Genomic DNA, 20,803 nt, shown 5'->3' with positions numbered 1-20,803 from the left:
GAGTTGTAGTTTCATGACGGCTGGAGTGCTGGAGATTGCTGACCCCTGTTATATAGGACAAGTGTACGGAAATAAACTCCACTTCCACATGGCCTCTCTTTCACAGATGAGCCCTACCCCTGAGACATGGAGCAACCAGTTGTTTCTTCTCGCTGCTGAAACAGCGCCAACATATTCCGGAGTGTTGTACAGAGAAAGTTACCATTCATATTAGTTCCTGTGCCCAGTGGGCCCCACACACTCAAGAAGGCCAACTTCATAGGAAGTCAATTAACCAGTATATTTTGGAATGTGAGAAGAAACCGGAGAGAAGTCCACGTAGAAGTATCTACCTACCTTCTGCACTAATACCGAAGCAGAGAGACATTAGAAAGTGATGTACTGTAAACACCAAGATCATTACTTCTGACGTTAATCCTTTTGTTGACTGAAGATCAATTGGTAGAAATCCATCCAAGTAATCATCACCAGCTTTCTACTTGTCTATGCGGATTAAGAGTTTGGTAATACGAGTGAAGGCAAAAATCTGTAATGGTGACAGTCACATAACACACCGTCCTTAGGGTGTTTTTACCCTAAGGCAGGTGGACAGTGAGCCATACCACAAGGGTCATATAGTCTTGGATTAATTCCAGGATCATGACCGTGTAGTCCTCGCTTCCTTGGCCTTCACCAACCCCAGATCCTAATCCTATAGAGCACCTGTGTGATGAGAGAGTCGGCTGCTCAGAACAAGTCAGTACTATCTAATCTAGTGAGAAGCTATCCTGCCCACATGGACCAGTATTCCTTCAGAACTTCAGCACCTAGTGAAATCTGCCAACTGCTGCGGTTATGATGGTCAAAGGAGGTCCATTGTGCTACTAAATGGGTGTCTCTAATAAAACGGCTATACAGTGTATAAAGCTCCCAGTGTTTGCATGGTTTCCTCACAAACTCCAAAGACTCCCTGATAGGATATTTAGATTGTGAGCCCACTTGGGACAGTGCAGAATATGTTGGCGCTATATAAGAAACAGCAAGAATAATAGACACAAAGGCGGTATTCACATATGGCTAGGACAGGTCATCACTGTGGGACCCCCCCTTCCTCCTCCAGAATGAAGGGGTGACATCACTGATGTAGTCTATCCTTGCAGAGATCCGCCAGCCACTTTCTGTGCACAGAAGCAAGTGAATTGGGCCAGCTCGGGTTTTTCTATTCCCAGGCTCTGAGGGTCGGACCCCCACCATTCATAAAGTGATGGCATATCGTGGCGACATCGCTTTATGAAGTAGGAATACCACTACAAGACCATTGGGTTTTCCAACCCCTACATAAAACCCTGTGGCGACAGGAACGGCAGTTACGTTTGCGCTTGGCAGCTGAAGGCATCTGTGTTGTGTATGTTCATAGGTGCCCGCATTGCTGAGATTATATGCAAATGAGCCTCTAGGAGCAAAGGGGGGGACGTTGCCTTTACACCTAGAGGCTCCGCTTTCTCTGCAACTAGCCCTCCCTCTGCACTTTGAATGACAGGTTCAGCAGTGATGACGTTTTTTCTGCCTGGCCTGCCAATCAAGTGCAGAGGGTGCGGCAGTTGCAGAGAGAGAGAGAGAGATGAGCTGCTAGGTGTAACGGCAACGCCCCCATTGCTCCTAGAGCCCCATTTGCATATATTAAAACATCATTTTTCTCAGCAATGCGGGCACATATGAACATGGGACCAACACAGATGTCTTCAGCTGCCAAGTGCACATGTAACAGGTCAGCCAGTGTCATAGGTACAAATCTGCTGACAGATGGCCTTTAGGACTTTAGAATGCTCGTAAGTAAGTCAGCTTGGCGCAATTTCCTAAAATGCACAGATGGCGATATATTCTGAGGCTGTCTGCTCTGTACAGTGTGTGCCAGCTGTGTGCGTGGATGATGTAGAAGGCATGCTCCTGCCTGCACAGCTCTCTGTCCTCGGTAGCCTTTCACACCTACATTATGCATTCCTCACAGACATACGTGGCCTCTATAGGCCAAGGGTAATGAATTCCATATAGAGGATGTACACAGCGCATGGACGGATTCTTCAGCTTCTGTGCCCAAATTTTACCTGCAGGTTATTAGAGCAGCGGCCGGGTGGTTCTGGAGGAATTCTGATGTCATCTGGAGACATGTTTCGGACCCTCTCTGAAAAGGATGCTGGATAGATAAAACACATTTCTTTTATTATACTGTATGGACGCAAAGGAGTTAACAGACGCTGGGTAATAAACATGACATTTTAGTTCTGCCAAATTGCTGGATTAATTCTGCTGTTCTGATGGGGGGGGATGGGCAAGAAGACACGCCACCGCTTATTCTTGCTGCCTCTGGCTGCTCTGCTGGCTTTTGCACCCACCGCCCCCTTTTCCGATGCCAGGGAACAATTGCCCTCTGTGTGGCACATAACTTCTTGAACGCTATTCATCAGGTGTTACCCCCAGATTGATTGTGATAGTCAGGGCTCGGAATACAATGCAATTAACCCGCTCAGCGCCAACGCCTCTGCAGTTCAAAGACCTATCTGGCAGCAGTGCAAAACGCCAATCTCCGTGCCCAATTAGTTAAGGTCATGAAGCAGGTTCCGTCAGGAATATAGGAGGAGGCCTTTTCCGAGAACACACAAAGGAACAGTGTCTGAGACGCAGGGAGGGCATGAAAACATAAGCAAAAGGCCAGGGGAGAATCCCTTGGATTGTTGGGCACCCAAAAGGGCACGGGGTGTGTGGCAGCTCTGATAGCGCAGTTCAAATAGGGTGCCAGGACAAAGGCAGGCACTGTAAACTGCCAGGGCAGTTACAGCTTTATGTTCAGTGGCAAGGGTAAAGGGGAGTAGGGCACTGGTCACTGACCACACGGGCTGGCATTTGGTATAGTGATTGGTGAGACACCGTAGGCTACAGAAGCCTCACGCATACAATAAATGTGCCCTGTGGCTTGTAGAATCCTGAGGATCTGCTGGGTGTGGCGGGCGTGAGCACACCCTAGTACTGTCATATCCGTGACTCTCGTGTGTCATACGTTTCGAAAAAGGCCAGGATCCCACATGAAATTATTAACTCGGCCAAACGGAAAATCTGTGTTTGCAGAGCGTTACACAACTACTACTGTAGGTATATTTACTCTATAAATGCCCATACTCCTTTGACAGCTCCCTCTCCTGACTCCCCCATACATGTACACTCAGGTCGTATGTGTACGCAATGCAGAGAGAGGAGAAAACTGCTGCCAGACACTTCCGACAACAGCTTAAAGGCTATGGACATCTTCAGGGCAATTTTTTTTTTAATGAGTGCATTTTATTCAATTTGGGCTAAAAATCTTTTTTTTTCAACTGGTCTTTATTAAAAAATTTCAGAAGTTTTTGCGATTTTTGGTGTTAATAAAATAATAAGTCTATTTACAGACGGTGGCTCCTGAGCTCCATCAACTGACGGCTCATGTGAGACACCGTCTCTGATCTCCTGACTTTCTGAACACTAATTTAAGCCATATTTTTAGTTTAGATATATCGAGTGTTTATGAGGTCAGGAGATCAGAGATAAGGCTTCACATGAGACATCAGCTGATGGATCTCCGGAGGGATAGCCTGCAAATAGACTGATTTTTTAACACCCGTGAATCACAAAAACTGCTGAAAATCTTTAAGACCAACTGAAAAAATTATTTTTAGCCCAAAATGAGTCAAATACAATCCAAAAAAAAAAGAAAAAGAAATTCACCTGAATGGGTCCATAGCCTTTAACTCCTAGGAGAACTAAAAGGGAGCAGACATGGAAATTTAACACGGCTTATCCTCGTCTCCCCCCCAACATCATCTGTCAGGGAGTGTCAGGAGCTCCCCTTGCACATCAGATTGTCATCCAGCCCTACCAATAATGGGGGTCCTGGAAGATGAGGTATGGGGAGTGGTTTGATGTGGTCTCCTGACACTGGACAGCTAGTAGTCCAATAACTCTGTTTTAAAGACACTTACCCACCAGCTCCTGGGGATCTTTTTTCTCCAGTTCTGACTGTTCCTGGAAGAGATGAAAAGTTGCCATTAAGCCAAAAATGGGATTACTAAAGGAAGCCGTAAAACTGATCACAGACATTAGATCTGTCAGCAGTATAGCAATGCAATATTTGCAATATTTTGGATTCTACCTGCCTGATATTACTTTTTTACCAGAAAAGCGGCACCAGAGGAATGCATATGTGACCAAAACATGCCTGCTTGCTTTAAAAACAAACACCATGGGGGTTTTGCCTGGTACTGCAGCTCGGCTCCATTAAAGGGGTTCTCCGGGAATTAAGAAGATGAAAATACCTAAAAATTACTTTATTATAAATATATTCCCAAATATCTTTAATTAGTTATAATGGCTCGTTTGGTCTGGGGAGCAATCATTAGGAGAAATAAAATGGCTGCCGTCCTATTAGTACACACAAAACCTGTCCTAATCACCTCGCAGGACACAGCCACATCCCCACCTCCTCTCTGTACTTCATGTCTCCTCATAAAATCCATTCCTACAGAGATTCAGCTGAAGATCATATTAAACTGTATTCAGTATCATAATCCCTGACAAGCAGAGCAGAGAGGAGGATGAGGCAGTTTATCTCAGTGCTTTGAAGTAACTTGTCGTCCTGTGTGATTAGGACAGGTTTTGTGTGTACTGATAGGACGGTGGCCATTTTAGTTCTCCTATTTTCATTTTCTTAATTCCTGGAGAACCACTTTAAATGGGGTTGTCCAGAGGTGGGAGGGTTCTTTAGAAATGTGTAACAATACAAAAATAACTCACCATAGCGACTAGTGATTGGCTGAGCAGGCATCTACAGGTGTTGAACCAGAACCACAAAGTAGAGACAATCAGGTGAAGGTAAGTATCCCTTCCAGTCTGAGCCATTTCTAAAGAATCCTCCCCCCAGACTACCCCTTCATATCAATGTAGCTGAGCTGCAATACCAGGCCCAACCTGTGGACAGGTGTGGTGCTGTCTCTAGAAGAAGATTTTTTAGAATACCAACAGAATGTTCCCAAAGACCAGGCCTAAGAGGCACTCTGTAGCCGCTATCCTAATAAATATATTTTATATATATATATATATATATATATATATATATATATATATAGGCATAGAGTTCCGTCACAGGGGCTCTATACCGGAAAATAACAGATCACTTTTATCCCCATGCGTTCTGAATGGAGAGCAATCCGTTCAGGGTGTCTTCAGTTCAGTCATTTTGATTGATCAGGCAAAAGATAAAACCGAAGACTTGCCGGAATGCCGGATCCGGCATTCAAAATACCAAATCCGTCCTTCCGGCCTGCGCAGACTGGTAAAAATGTGAAAAAAGATACAAGCCGGATCCGTCTGTCCGCATGACAAGCAGAGAGACTGATCCGTTCGTGCAATGCATTTGTGAGACGGATCTGCATCCGGATGCGTCTCACAAATGCTTTCAGTCACATCCAGATCGGCGGATCCGGCGGGCAGTTCCGACGACGGAACCGCTTGCTGGATCACACTGCCGCAAGTGTGAAAGTAGCCTAAGAAGATACGTGAAAATCCGATGAGGGATGAAACCTCCTCCTTATTTTTAACTATAAAAGCACACAATGTCCTCTCCACCTCCGCTGCCCGGCTTGTTTTCCGCATTTTGACGTGGACGAGTGAAACATGGAGAGCAGGAGATGTGAGATTCCTCCCCAGACACTGCGCCCATTCACAGGACACAATGTGTTTCGGCGTTGCCGGGTAACCCGGTTGTGGGGAGGAGGAGCACAGCGCCATGGAGTGGACAGCGAGGAAGAAGCACAAGAATGTGCCAACAGCTCTACGGATCTGTGGTATTTCCCAGCATTTTGACATCAATCTCATGAATGTGAAAAGGGCCAGTACAAAAGCAGAGCGGTCCTACATCACAGACCTGCACCCACAGGCCCTACAGACACCATTTACATTTCACTGCTTCTGTATGAAATTAAAGTTTTGCCAAATATTTACAGTTGCAAAAAAAAAAAAAAAAAAAAATAATAAGTGAACCCTCTGAACTCAGATTCCTGCATAGATAACTAATAAAATGTGGTCCGATTGTGACCTAAGTCACAACTATAGACAAACACAATCTAACTACACCAATAACACACACACGCCATTGTCTGTGACCTTCACTGAGCACAACGAGCAGACATCCACCGCGCAGGAAGAAAAAGTAAGTGACCCCCTGTGTTAGTGACTTCTGCAACGGCAATTAAAGAGAGGAGATGGAAGTGTGGGCTCCACAGGTGCTTCGTACATTAAAGAACACGAAAATCTCTTTCTAACCAACTTCTAACCAGCCCTGTACCTCACATGGATGAAGAGGTTTTCCCATTCATTGCTCTGTGAGACTCATGTCTAGCTGGCAGCCAGAGGGCGTGTCCTTTCTACTGCAGCTGAAGGATGGAACTGAGTGTGTGCTTCTAGTGAGCAGGACAGAGAAATGAGAAAAAGAGCAAACAGCAGGTGGCGCTATACAGAGATTTACGTGAATAACTCACTGGCTATACAAAATTTATAATTACGTGCAATTACAAAAGTACTCAGTTCTAGGTGCTGGTTTGAAAAAAATACTTTTTTCAATGGACAACTCCTTTAAGGCAAAAAAAAAAAAAAAAAAGTTGCGCCTCGTTTCACGAGATCACAATGCTTCTGGGAAAATGTTTGATGCATAGATAGAGTAGAACTTTTAGTACAAATACACAATCCTATGTTTGGAGGAAAAAAAAAAAAAGAAGACTGAATACCAACATCAAATCTCATCCCAAGTGTGAAGCATGGTAGAGGGAGCATCATAGTTTGGGGCTCCTTTACTGCCTCCAGGGCATCGACACCTTCCCTTGTGAGCAATGAATCCTAAGGTGGATCAAAACATTTTACAGGATAGAACAAATTGCACACTGGGACGCTCGAACACCCCAACGATTCTCAGATATCTGGGGACCGTGGAAAAAGTTCAGAGGTTTTATGGAATAGCTCCTTTGGACATCCTAAGTTGTATACTCTGCTTCTCTTTGCTATCGTAGTAAACGGCTAAATGAGATCTCATACTTTTCTACATTACCCTTCCCCCTCTTCCCCTCAGACTTTCCTACACCACCCCCCCACCCCCTTTCATGTTCTGTTCGATTAAGGCTTCATGCACACGATCGTTGTGTGCATCCGTGTCCGTTGTTCCGTTTTCCGTGATTTTCTGCGGACCCATTGACTTTCAATGGGTCCGTGGAAAACTCGGAAGATGCACTGTTTGTCATCCGCGTCTGTGATCCGTGTTTCCAGTCCGTCAAAAAAATATGACCTGTCCTATTTTTTTGACGGACAACGGTTCGCGGACCCATTCAAGTTAATGGGTCCGTGAAAAAACACAGAGGCACACAAGATTGTCATCCGCGTCCGTGATCCGTGTCCATTCTTTTCCTATCATTTTCGAGGCAAACTTGACTTAGATTTTTTTCCCCCACTTTTCTTGTCTGGTGATCCTCCAAAAATCAACGGAACAACGGAACCCCGTTTTGCGGACCGTGAAAAAATACTGTCGTGTGCATGAGGCCTAATCGGCACACTGTTGCCGTATCTTACTTGGCAATGATTATTATATTGTATTTATAACTATTTTACAAGCTTTTGTATAAGCATACTGATATAGGTGTTATTCATACCTTTGTGTATTCTCTCAGTTGTACGCAACCTATCGAAAACAATAAAAACAATTTGAAAATAAAATAAAACATTTTACAGGATAATGTAAGGGCAGCCGTCCAGGATCCATAGAGCCAACACGACCATAGGTGGTCCCACAGATGATCAACTGGGTTCAAGCTTGGGGCCAGGGTCGTACATGGAAGCCTTGGCCATGCTCTTCTAACCAATGCTGGACATTTCTAGCCGTGTGACATTGTGTTGCTGAAAGATCCCATCAATCAGCATGTATGGGTGTATGTGATCTGCCAGGATGGATTCATACCTAAATAAGTTGACAGTGCTTTCCACATAGATGAGAGGCCCAGAGAATGCCACAAAACATTCCACACCATGACGCTGCCACCACCATCAGGTTGTGTTCTCCCAGCAATGGTTCCAGGGAATTTGTTCTTTGGTATTTCTCGCCTCACAAGGAGAAGACAACCCTTTATCCAATTTCGATACTGCAGCAAAAATTGAAGCCTTTTCTACCAACGCATCTGCTCCACTGTAGCGTGTCGGTCCGCCCTCGCACACCTTCATAACTGACGTTCACCTCTGGTTCTCTGCAGCTTCCATATTACTTCTTCATGATGGTGCCGTTTGTCCATTCACGATACACTTTCACCACAGCAGCACGAGAACAGTTCGCACTGTGCAGGTTCAGAAATACTGCCCGCCTCGGCCTGAAAGCCAATAATCATCCCTTTTTGCAGCTCTGATAAATCGCCCCTTTAATCCATGACAGCAACGAGGGACATGTGTGCAGACAGCCCATCACACACCTTATACACCCACCAATAAGTGACCTTCATGAGCTACGTGCTGCCAACGTTGAAAGTAGGAAGTGGTCCTAATAATCAGACTCGATGGTCTAGTTTAGGTCGATTCTGTTAGTCTATGGCCTCTTGCACACGACCGTATGTATTTTGCGGTCCGCAAAAAATGGATCCGCAAAAAAATACGGAATGCACACGGACGTCATCTGTATTTTGCGAAACGGAACAGCTGGCCCCTAATATCCTTGTCCATTATGCAGACAATAATAGGACAAGTTCTATCTTTTAGCGGAACGGATATATGAAAATACGGAAACAGAAGGCGTGCAAGACCATTTTGGATGATATTTTTTATGGAATCTGCGTAGATGTGAACACAGCCTTACTTTTATGGCAACTGTACTTGCTATTTTATAGAAGTGGTGAAGAGCAGTCTGCGTGGGGGACTGGTGTACGTTTACTGTCCAGGCACAATTAAAGTGGGTGGCCCATTAACAATAGATTTATTACCACCACAAGAGTATGATCGATGGGGGCCCCAACCACTGGGCCCAGCATAGACATTCATGGGACTTTACTTCTTGCACACCATCCAGATGTACGCATTGAGTCCCAGTAGCGTCACACATTCTGCCCAAGGGTTATCTCTAAGGTAAAATGCACACGTTCAGGATTTGTGTGCGGACAATCAACACTGAAACCTGCAGGTGTTCGCAGGGAAATCAGTGCAGTCAATCCGCATCAATTGGTGCGGATTTACGTGCGGATTTGGTGTGAATTTTAGTGTCCCCATTGAAGTGAATGGAGAAAATCTGGACAGGAAAAAATAAAATAAATTGACATGCTGCGGATTTTAAAATCCGCACCGTAGGTCAAAATCCACACAGAAAAATAAATAAATCTGAATTTCAAATTCTCATAAATTACAATGTACATGACCTACGGTGCGGATTTTACGCACGCAATCCTGACCGTGTGCATTTACCCTAAAGGGGAACCTTGATAAACTGACAGCAATTAAAGGGTCCATAATAAAAAGGGATTCATGACGATAATGATTTCAAAAGGGACAATTTCTAGAGAAAACGTTCTGAAAGGTCTCCTTGTGACAGAATAAGGGCTCTTTCACACGAGCGGATGCCGTGCGGGTAATCTGCTGCGTGAAAGAGAGCCAAGCCCCGCTCCGGACAGCGGAGACACGGAGCAGTAACATGACTGATAATGCTCCGTGCCTCTCTGTGACCTTTTTACTACAAAATCAGAGTGAGATAAAGCGGTCACTGTGATTTTGTAGTAAAAAGATCACACAGAAGCATGAAGCATTATTAATCATGTTACTGCTCCGTGTCTCTGCTGTCCGGAACGGGGCTTGGCTCTCTTTCACGCAGCAGATTACCTGCACAGCATCCGCTCGTTTTAAAGAGCCCTAACATAGCGAACAAAACACAGCAATATAATGAATTTATGACTGTCTGGGGGAAAAAGCCACTTTCCATTGTAAACAGGGCAGACACAGATTGGGTCACATTTATATGCCCCTCCTGTGTGTCCGCCATGTGCCTGGGATAGTTCACCCGCACCCCATGGGATGGAGTGATCTACAACCTGCAGGCTTCCTGTCTATATCCTGTCTGTGAGGGCCAGCTGCCAAGAGCATAGGGGCAGAGGTTGGTGGCACAGGGAAGTAAAGAAGGGCCATGCTACCAGAGGATGGGAGGGACTGCAGAACTAAATCTTTAGCAAATATGGATGAATACTGTACCTCATCCACTTGTGGGTGGACTGCACATCTCATTAACAGCTAATCAATAAAAAGAATGATGATCAACTGGCTAAAGACCATGTAGAAGTTCGATGATCTCGATTCACACTATGAATGGAGTGATTTTTACATCAATAAATGTTAATAGATCTATATACCTAGAACCATAAAAAAATAGGTATCAGACTACAAACAAACCCTGCGTAGTCTGATCCTGTAGTGACCATCCCGTCTGTGTTCTTTACTTCATGCTAAATGTATGTTTCTGTAGCAAGGCTATGCTCACATCTCATCTGACGTATAAGTTGGGAGTATTCGGCTACTTTCACATTAGCGTTTTTTTGCTGATCCGTCATGGACCTGCAAAAACGCTTCCGTTACAATAATACAACTGCATGCATCCGTCATGAACGGATCCGGTTGTATTATGTCTTCTATAGCCATGACGGATCCGTCATGAACACCATTGAAAGTCAATGGGGGACGGATCAGTTCTCTATTGTGTCAGAAAACGGATCCGTCCCCATTGACTTACATTGTGTGTCTTGCTCCGCACCACATCGCGGACAGAAAACCGCTGCTTGCAGCGTTACTCTGTCCGTGATGGGAGCACAACCAAACGCAACGCATTCTGGTGCACTCCGTTTCGGTCAGTTCAGTTTTGTCTCCAATGACAATGTGTTATAACACCTTCAACATATGGCTCGATGTACGCCACTGTATAGACAAAGTGCGAAACATCGTCCATAGGCCTCCAAGGTTAAGAAAACAAAAATAAAATAAAATTGCACTATATAGGGTTTTCTTGTGGTGGCCCCCCTGCACAGCAATCACAGTAGACTTTCCGATCAGTAAAAAACTAAAAACATGAAAAAATTTAACACATACCAGCCAGGTGTATGAGGGCCTATGGATACGTTCAGCACATCAAAGAAAGTTTAAATGCAGAGTCAGACTACATAGGGCTTGTTTGTAGTCTGTAACCATGACAACGCACAGCACTGTATAGCAAAGAACAAGCAGAACACTTACCTGGTGACCTTTTTAGCTGCAGATCCGTAAATTCTTGGGCTCCTCTGCTGCCATCCGAGATGGTTGCACCGTTTCTCAGACTACTTGATGCGCAATGTGCATTTAGTAGTCCAAGACACGACCTGCTGCCCTTAAAACTGTCCGTCAATGCTCACGTGATCAGCGCTGGGCAAGTAGGAAGTGTCCTGGCCAACTTCAATGTCAGAAGAGGAGCCCCAAAATTAGCGGATCTGCAACTAAAAAGATGAAAGAGGTCACCATGTGTTCTGTTCATTCCCCAGTTCAGGGGAATGGTTATCTTGAACTGGAGGGATGCTGTAAAAGGGAAGTCCCTAATGTCATAAATGTCTGAGAGATATGGGTCCCACCTCTGGGACTACATGTAGTGCAGACAGCCAATCCAGGCAGAGAAGGAACAGAGGTTGGTACGCCATGTGCGTGGCTCTCTCCATTCACTTCTTATGGTAGGTATAGAAGCAGCTGAGCCTGTCAGTCTCCATCTTTTACTCATTCTCTGCCTAGAGGGCTCCTCACCAGTCGGGTTGGAGGATGGGGGTCGGTCCTACCTCTGCCACCTTTCAGAGGGGAATACCACGTTAACACACACTTCCCTAATCTTGAAATCACCGATCCTTTAGAGCAGGGATGTCAAACTCGTGGCCCTCCAGCTGTTGCAAAACTACAACTCCCACCATGCCTGGACATCCTACCGATATCAGGGGCATGCTGGGAGTTGGTTTTGCAACAGCTGGAGGGCAACAAGTTTGACATCTGTGCTTTAGAGGAAGGATCTAGATCAGATGGTCGAAAGCGTAACACTTTCCAGCTCTACGTTTCAGGTATAATCCGCACTTTAGATGCTTTTTACATGCTTAGACGCTACAAGCAATCAGGTGGAAACGTGGATGGTACTGAGGGTTAATGCACAGCCGTTTCCTGTCCTCCTCGATGTCAGCATGCAATGGCAGGGACACGCCTGTATGAGCAATGGCAGGTATTCAGCACCGCAGGGAAGGAATTGTATGTAGGAGCATGCAGATGCCTGCCGGGCAACTAGACACTGCCAGTTATGGCTCGCCTATCAACCCTTTCATTGCCAGCTGTCAAGTTCACCATGTTTGCAGGCCATGGGATTGGAGAGAGAAGAAGTATTACAGTCCTTTGTTATTTTGCTGTATTTAGGTGCCTGCTTTTCTCCAGTCCTGAATGATGGGTCATATTACTAAAGTACAATTGCCATTCAGGACTAGATACGTCAGGAGGCATCACGTTAAGCCGCATTCACACGTTCGCGTCAGTGCTTAAATCCGTGACAATGTCCTTGATGGATCCGTGTTGGGTCTGTTTCCCATCTGCACAGCTAAAAAATAATTTTTAAAGCATTTCTTCCTAATGATCCGTGAAACACTGATTAAACACTGAGGCATCCGTGGTTTTCACAGACCATAATGGGCGCAACGGATCTGTGAACAAAACAGAGCATGCATCTGTGCTAAAAAAAACCCCCCCCAAAAAAACAGACCCGCGGACCGTGATAAAAACACTGAGGTGTGAATACACACATTAAAATGAATGGGGACGTGTGCTGTCCGTGGAGAACACATACAGCACGTGTCCGTGGAACACCGACGCGTGAATGAGGCTTTACGGCATGGGTTTGCTGTGCATTTTCTGCAGACTTCACACTGCGGCAGAAATCCTCAACATAAATTCACATGCTGCGGATTGAAAACCCACACCTGTAGTGAAGTTATGCACGGGTCCCAGTGTGGATAATTATTTTATTTAAACCTCGTCGTTGGAATTACTGCGTGCACTTCCCCTGCGGAAAACACACAGCGTTTTTACAGTACAGTTTTCTCCCGTCTCTTCCTCCCGGCCGTCCCTGATAAGATGAATGTGGCTCACAAGGTACAACAGGTTGGGGACCTCCAAACGTTACTGATCAGGAGCTTCCGCTCCTGGAGAATCATAGCATAAGGTCCTACAAAAAACTAAAAAAAAACAACTCCTCATTCCCGTCCTGTTCAGACACTTGGGCTTATCTGAAGCACGACTCTTCTAGCTGGAGTGCCTTCCAAGTAACTAGAGTCTATGACCGTGCAGCAAGTTCACTTCCATGCGGCAGGTGCGGAGGTGCAGCGCGCAGGGTGTGGTGCGGCGTCTAGGCCTTTTCGTTTAATCAGACTTGTAATCAGAGCCTGCGGGTTAATCATTCTTTGGCTGAGTAATCCGGGAGGTGAGTAGAGCGGAAGGGCTGGGTTCTCAGAAACAGTTGGAACACAACAGAAAACTTTACAGCCAGGTGAGACGTTTCCACGCAGTTTTCACGGCGTGTACAGCCAACGACTGACGCCATTTGATGCATCTCTTAGTCACTACCAAATAGTGTACATATTATGATACGTAAGAGTAAAGAAAATGCATAAAATGCTAAAGGGCTATTCCCATCTTATAAAACATTACGATATTGCTAGGCTATCGAAGAAAGTAGAGGACCGGCACTCCCAAATTGCTGGTTGGTTGACCTTTATTGGTCACTTTTCAAACAGTGACGCGTTTCGGCACTATAGGTGCCAAAGCGCGTCACTGATGTTTGAAAAGTGACCAATAAAGTTCAACCAACCAGCAATTTGGGAGTGCCGGTCCTCTACTTTCTTCGTTTACTGGGGAATCCGACCCTTTGACCGAGCACCCCGATTTCCTATACACAGTCCCGACTGATTTGGATGACACATTGCTAGGCTATCCTGATAATACTTCCACCAGAGCAGCGCTCCAGGGCAACCTGCGTCATAGCTCCATTCCGAGACCTGGTGGTGGGGTCCAGGCAGCCGATATGCAGTCAATGGTGGGAAAATGCACACGTTGCGTAATTACATGTGGATTTGCTGCACATATATCTGGTAACATACAGTCTCGGCACGGTAGAGGAGATTTAAAAAAAAAATTATAATATAAAAATCTCGTCTACATGTGGCAGAAATTTTCTGGGCAGAAATTGACCAGCGATGCGAATTTTGAAATCCTTAGTGTCATTTCTTTCTGCAGATTTGCATTGTGGATAAACTGGGGGGGGGATTCTGCTGAGGATCCGTCTCAAACACCCTGCAAAATCGGCACAGGAAATCTTTAAAAAAAAATTCACCGCCATGTGCATGTGGACTTGGGTTAAGGCCACAGAACGGAGTTTCCGCAGTGGAACTGCCATGGACTTCATCCTCAGCGTTGCAAAGGGTGAAATCCCCGTTGGAAACCCCTAGTGTAAATCCACATGCAGCAGGTCATTTACTGCTGTGGATATTTATCGTTTGGATGCTATTTTCCACTTTGCCGTTACTGTAGTATATTGCAGATTTTCCACCTGCAGTTCTGCAGCACAGCCACGTGTGAACATACCTTAAAGCTTCATATTTTCCTTACCCTATGGCTAGGGCTACAGTTGTCGCATAAAGGTCGTGCGACAATTTTTATAATGATAGTCTATGGTGTCGCACTGCGACTTGCGACATGCTGCGACACAAGTCGCAAAAAATCCACCCAAGAAGGATTTTTCTGCGACTGACGGGTCGCAGCATGTCACCATAGAATAGCATTACAAAATATATTGCGCGACACATATTGCAGTGTAGTTGTACCCCATTTGCTGTGCAACTTATTGTCGCGCGACATGTCGTCGTGTAGCCCTAGCCTAAAGCGCTCCTCCCCCCCCCCCCCCCCCCCCCCCTTCCTTTTCACTGAAAGAACAGTGGCCCTTCAGTTTTCCTCCTTGAGAACAAAAGAACTAGGTATGGTGACACCAAACATACCCGACTCCCCCTCCCCTTAAATATCTTCTGTAGGGGGGAGAGTCTAGACGCCATCCTACACCTATAGACTTTACAAATAGAGGAAGCGGTAATCTCGTCTCAGAGGGCCACAGCAGCCAAGGCAGGAAAGGGTTAAGATGTGGCACTTTCCTGGAATCCGCCAATATGTAGGTAAAAAGTTACTGTACTTAATAAAGCCCTGTGATCTTAGTTATTTTATTAATGCACTTCCTTGTCCTGAACCTCGAGGGAGGAAGGGTCTGACACCAGCTAGCAACATCAGCTCCACTATCAAGAGGAAATTAAAGTTATGATCCCTCCCTTTGGCAGGAAAGTTTGAGGGGTCTGTCCTGTAGCCAAGAAATGTAGAAATAATAGGCCCTTCCTGGCAACAAAACAATTCATCTCTAACATGCAGTATGCACATCTGTAGCCTGACCGTGTACCGCAACTAAACCGGTACCTCAAGATCCAAGGCAGTGTAGAGGACACGCTCCCCCACCAGCTCTTCTATGGTGGGGTGCAGCAGCAAATCAAAGGTTAATAAACTGCAATAAAAGGGGTTCTCAGAGGTAGATGCTGATGACCTATCCCCAGGACAGGTCATCAGTATCACACTGGTTGGGGGTCCCTACGATCAGCAGTTTTGGGCAGCCATGGCTCTGTAAGCTATACAGTCTATGGAGCTGGATGCAGAAGGTTTCCAGCGCCCTGCAGATCAGCCGTAGTTCACTTGGATGGGACCCAAGCTTCAGCGCTCCGCATGGTCACCACACAGTGTACCGAGCCTGCTGCTTCCAGCTCCATACACTGTACAGATTGTGGTGACAAACAACTGATGGGGGCAATTAAAAGGGTGTCTATGGCTTTAAGATTTCTTTACAGAAAATCTGCACCAAAGCCATATAAATCCACACGATTTATCGCTGTTTACGCGATTTGTGTTGCAGATTTTCTGTTAGTAGTAATGCTAACAAACCTCATTGAAGTCTATGGGAGAAAACCACTACACAGTCATGTCCATAAATATTGGGTGGTGTATAGAGCCAAAAATGTTAGAATTGTGTCAATGTCCCAATATTTATGGACCTGACTGTATATAAAGGCAGAATGGAATAAATAATTGACATGCTGCAGATTTTAAAATCCACACTACAGGTTGATTTCCGCATGGAAAAAACCCCCGAAAGTGTACATGAGATTTGGCAAATTGCATTCACTCTGCGGTTTTCAGCACTTAATCATCATGTGCAGTTACCCTTAGGCTTATTGCACACGAACATGTGCGCTCCGTGGCCATATTGCGGACTGCATTTGCGGATCCCGGATGCGGAACGGAAGCACTACGGAGTGCTTCAGTGGGGTTTCGTCCCGTAATTCCGTTCCGCAAAAAGATAGAACATGTCCTATCTTTTTGCGGAACGGCCGGATTGGGGACCCATTAAAGTGAACGGGTCTGCGATCCGCTGCGGCTGCCCCACAGTGGGTTTTCGTCCATTGCGGGCCGCAGAACGGCCACTGGGCGCGCACGTTTGTGTGCAAGAGGCCTTTAACCTGGTCATTCTAAGAACAGTCCTTACCTTTATGAATAAGGCTAGGGCCACGCGGCGACGCGTGTCGCGTCACATTTCATGTAATATATGTTGATGGTGTTGCAATGTGACTGACAAGAGAGTTGTAAAAGATCAATCCAAGTCTGATTTTTTTTGCATTAGCAGCATGTCACATTGAGACAGCATTGAAATGTCGCCGTATGGCCGTACCTTTTTAGTTGTGCGACACATGTCGGCGTGTAGCCCCTGCCTTATACACACACTGTGGCATTTTGTTGACAGTCCAGATTTGCACTGGGCAGTGTTGCTGAATCCTGGATTTCTCCCACAGACTGGGATGTGGGTTATTTCCATTGTAATGCACCTTTCAGCACACGTCCGCAGCATTGGGGTTGTCCGTTTTTTTTCCGATATTGATGTCCTATTCCTCAGGTCATCAATATTAGATCGGTGCGGGGTCAGGCTCCTGGCACCCCCGCCGATAAGCTGTTTGAAGAGACCACAGCTCTCCTGTGAGCGCTGCCTTCTCTTCACCGTTTACCTGCTCTCCGTCAACATTGCATCAGCGAGCAGTGTAATTACAGCTCATCTGTCCCATTCACTTGAAGTGTACGGAATGTAACTACAACTGTTCACTCCCATTCAAGTGAATGAGACAGATGAGCTGTAATTACACTGCTCGCTGATGCAATGTTGACGGAGAGCAGGTAAACAGTGAAGAGAAGGCAGAGCTTGGACCAGCGCTGCGTTCTCTTCAAAAAGCTGATCTCCAGGTATCCCCGCCGATCTGAGTTTGATGAGGTTACTTATATTGGAAACTAGACAACCCCTTTAATGAGCACACTAAATTTTAAAATTCATGCAACAAGTTCATTTTTAGGGCAATTAATTTTTTTGCTATAAAATCCCCATTCACTGCTAAAAGACTGCTAGCAGACCGTTTCAGGATTTAGTCCCAGAATACATGGCCTGACGCAATCCACAAAGTGAAGCTACGGTCCAACACTGGGAATAAGCACCAACTTATCATGCATACAGGATCTGATGCCGTTGTGTGAGCCTTCCGCTTTGACAAGGCGACCTCTTCAGGTGGGACCCTACCCTAAACACTTGTCTCTATTGGATCCAATTCTCCAAAATGAACGGAGCAGGCAGGCTCAAGCTCTAGCCTGATCCAATTCAGGCTAGGGGCTACACGATAACGTTGGCCAATATTACACGGAGCGAATATGGTACCGATTCTTGTGCATGTGAGCGAAAATTAACGAGAATTGTCTGATGTAATAGGTATGAACGATTCAAAGTGGAGCGATAAATTGCTAGTTTCTCGTCTATCGTAATCTTTCAGAATGCTGTAAAATTATCAATCCGTTCGTATAATATGTAGTCGCCTAGTCGCTAACAATCCACTGCATTGTGGTGTGGTGTTTTTTTTCCATTGGCTACCATGAAGCAGAAACACGTTAGCGGATGGGGAATGGGACGTACAGTGGGCGGTTATCAGGTGGTGCACACCAATCCCCACAACGTCATCCGTTGTCACACCTTTTATTCCACCTCTAGACCAAGCATCTTTCCACCCTCTTTACACGTCATAACAACGGAAGATTTAAAAGCGAACGAGGGACAATGGCAGGTCTGAACGACTATCGATGCGTATAATAGAGCGAAAGTTTGCTGCTAATGAGTCGCTACATCTTCGATCGTTTGTGATCTGTAGGACAACTGCTGGTGTAATAGTACTGTTAGGGTCCATTCACACGTCCGCAAATGGGTCCGCAATTTTGCGGAACGGGTGCGGACCTATTCATTCTCTATGGGGACAGAAAAGATGCGGACAGCACGCAGTGTGCTGTCCGCATCCGCATTTCCGTGCCGCGGCTCTGCAAAAAATAGAACACGTCCTATTCTTGTCCGCAATTGCTATGGGGGTGCCAGCCGGGTGTATTGCGGATCCGCGATACACTAGGGACGTGTGAATGGACCCTAATGGATATGCACTTTAAGCAGGTTTCACTGTAAATTAATGTGTGAATGTCCAAATATGGAAAGTTTCCCATCCCCGGGATTTACCACGCTTCTTCTACACCTCCTTTCCATGACTGATCCCAGCATGCACTGCTCTACTAGACAAATCTCATATGGGTGCTCGTTACATCAATTTATCAGAAACGTGTTGTACAATATCCCTGGATTATCAGAGGCGAGACCACCATCAATCACAAAGTGATGGCATTTAATAATGAACTACTGTATAATGTTTCTATTCTCTGACAGCAAAGAGTGGTCTTGGAAATTTAGGAATTCAAACACAAAACATTAGAAAAATGCATAATTTGGGTATAAAGGCAGTTTCTTCTTTTGCGCATTATTTATTCACGCTACGCTTTCCATTAATGGGATAATGACAGAGGTCACTTACAGAATCTGTCCTGCAATACATACAGTAGTAACTGGATACGCGGCATGTAACCCAGTACATTGGTGTTATAGCGCCACATAGTGGCCACACCGGAGAAATTCTGAATGCACCGTGCATGTTGATCTTTCTGGTGAAGGAAAATCTTTCCATGATGTGACGTCACAATGCTGGGAGCGCCAGGTCCTGGTGCCACCACATGTGCAAGAGGAAGAGGTAGTTTTTTTTTTCCCCCCCCAATGGCACTAACAGGAGTAGAGTGGTGTGTGTGTGGGGGAAGGGAGACATTATTGGGAGACATTATTATGGCCACTATGAGGAAATATATACTGGGGGCACTATGGTGATCTACAGGGGATTATTATAGATACTATGGCCACCATTATATGTCCAGGGGCACTAGAGAGGGGCAATATTATATATAATATATATATATATATATATATATATATATATATATATATATATATATATATATATATGGTGTGTGACACATAATATATACTGAGGGCACTGTGGGAATATTGGGATTACAAAAAAAAAAAAAAAAAAAGGAAATGTATCTGTTTCTAACACACGGCTGTTGTTAAAAATGGACAAATGGCCAGGAAATGGATGCACACTGAGGCAAAATGGCCATGCTGTTATTTTTCACTGTTGTGCGAGTGTAACCCTAGGCTAACTTCACTTCCATCAGGATGCGTTCTGGATCTGTGCACATGAGCATTGTTTATCACTAATCATCTTTATGTTCAGGAAAAAAAAAAAAAAACATGCAACAAGTTCTATAATGTCCCATTCATTGCTATGGCGCCAGGGCTGCGTAAAAAAAAAAAAAAAAAAAAGCAAGGAAGGCAGCCAGATGCATTCAGGATGGAAAAAACTCAAACGCTGATTGCAGTCGCAGACAAAATTTGCACGCAAAACCATCCGTTTTTCACAGAATGGACCCTGACACAATCCGTATCGCTCATAAGAAAGTGGCCCTTGCACACGAGCGATGTGGTTTCAGTTTCAGTTTTTGATCCGATCCGTTTTTTTGCGTCCGAGTTGCATCTGAGTGTATTTAATTTTTCACTGATCCGATCGACTTTAAAGGGAATCTTTCGCGTCATTTTCACCTATATAACTAGCAGCACTGCCCCACAGAGGATTGCAAACACATTCCAAACATACCTGTGTATACTTTGTGTCTTTGTTTCATGTGCAGAAAAAGTGCTTTTAGGCCTCTTGCACACGACCGTATGCATTTTGCGTTCCGCAAAAAATACGGATGACATCCGTCTGCATTCCGTATTTTTGCGGACCCATTGAAATGAATGGCTCTGTATACGGTCCACAAAAACCCGAAATGGAAACTGAATGAAAATACGTTTGTGTGCAAGAGGCCTTATTCTGCTGGAAAACAGCTCCCAAGTGCCCGGCTGGATGGGGGTTTGCTGCTCCCTGTGCCCAAAGCACACCAGACAGGGGTTAGCCCACAAAAAATATACTACAGTTTTCAAACCAGCACCTGGATCTGAATTCTTTTGTAATTGTATGTCATTAAAAATTTTGCATAGCCAGGGAGTTATTCAATAAAATGCATCTGGATAGCGCCACCTGCTGTTTGCTCTTTTCCTTATTTCTTTGTTCTGCTCACTGAGATTGCCGCACATGCTCAGTTTCATCCTTCATCTGCCTCCTGAGTTGTGATAGGAAGAGCTGAGACAGCCCCCTGAGCTGCA

At 45.2% G+C, this 20,803-nt stretch overlaps 1 protein-coding gene across 2 annotated transcripts in view; it reads right to left on the bottom strand.

Moving 5' to 3' along the window:
• The window catches only part of LOC121005946 (SAP30 binding protein), a 68,013-nt gene that overhangs the window by 17,603 nt on the left and 29,607 nt on the right, over positions 1–20,803 (bottom strand). For both annotated transcript variants that reach the window (XR_005779985.1, XM_040438801.1), the window contains exons 4-5: positions 3,990–4,032; positions 2,085–2,173 (exon numbers count right to left, since the gene is read on the bottom strand). Coding sequence is in view for 1 of the 2 variants with exons in the window: in XM_040438801.1 (XP_040294735.1) it covers positions 2,085–2,173; positions 3,990–4,032 (132 nt within the window). In the remaining variant the exon portion in view is untranslated. The remainder of the gene's footprint in view (positions 1–2,084; positions 2,174–3,989; positions 4,033–20,803) is intronic.

This window comes from Bufo bufo, chromosome 6 (assembly GCF_905171765.1).
Source record: "Bufo bufo chromosome 6, aBufBuf1.1, whole genome shotgun sequence".
Classification (NCBI taxonomy): domain Eukaryota; kingdom Metazoa; phylum Chordata; class Amphibia; order Anura; family Bufonidae; genus Bufo; species Bufo bufo.
The sequence above is the reverse complement of the archived record's forward strand: the minus strand, read 5'-3'. Positions and strand labels throughout refer to the sequence as shown.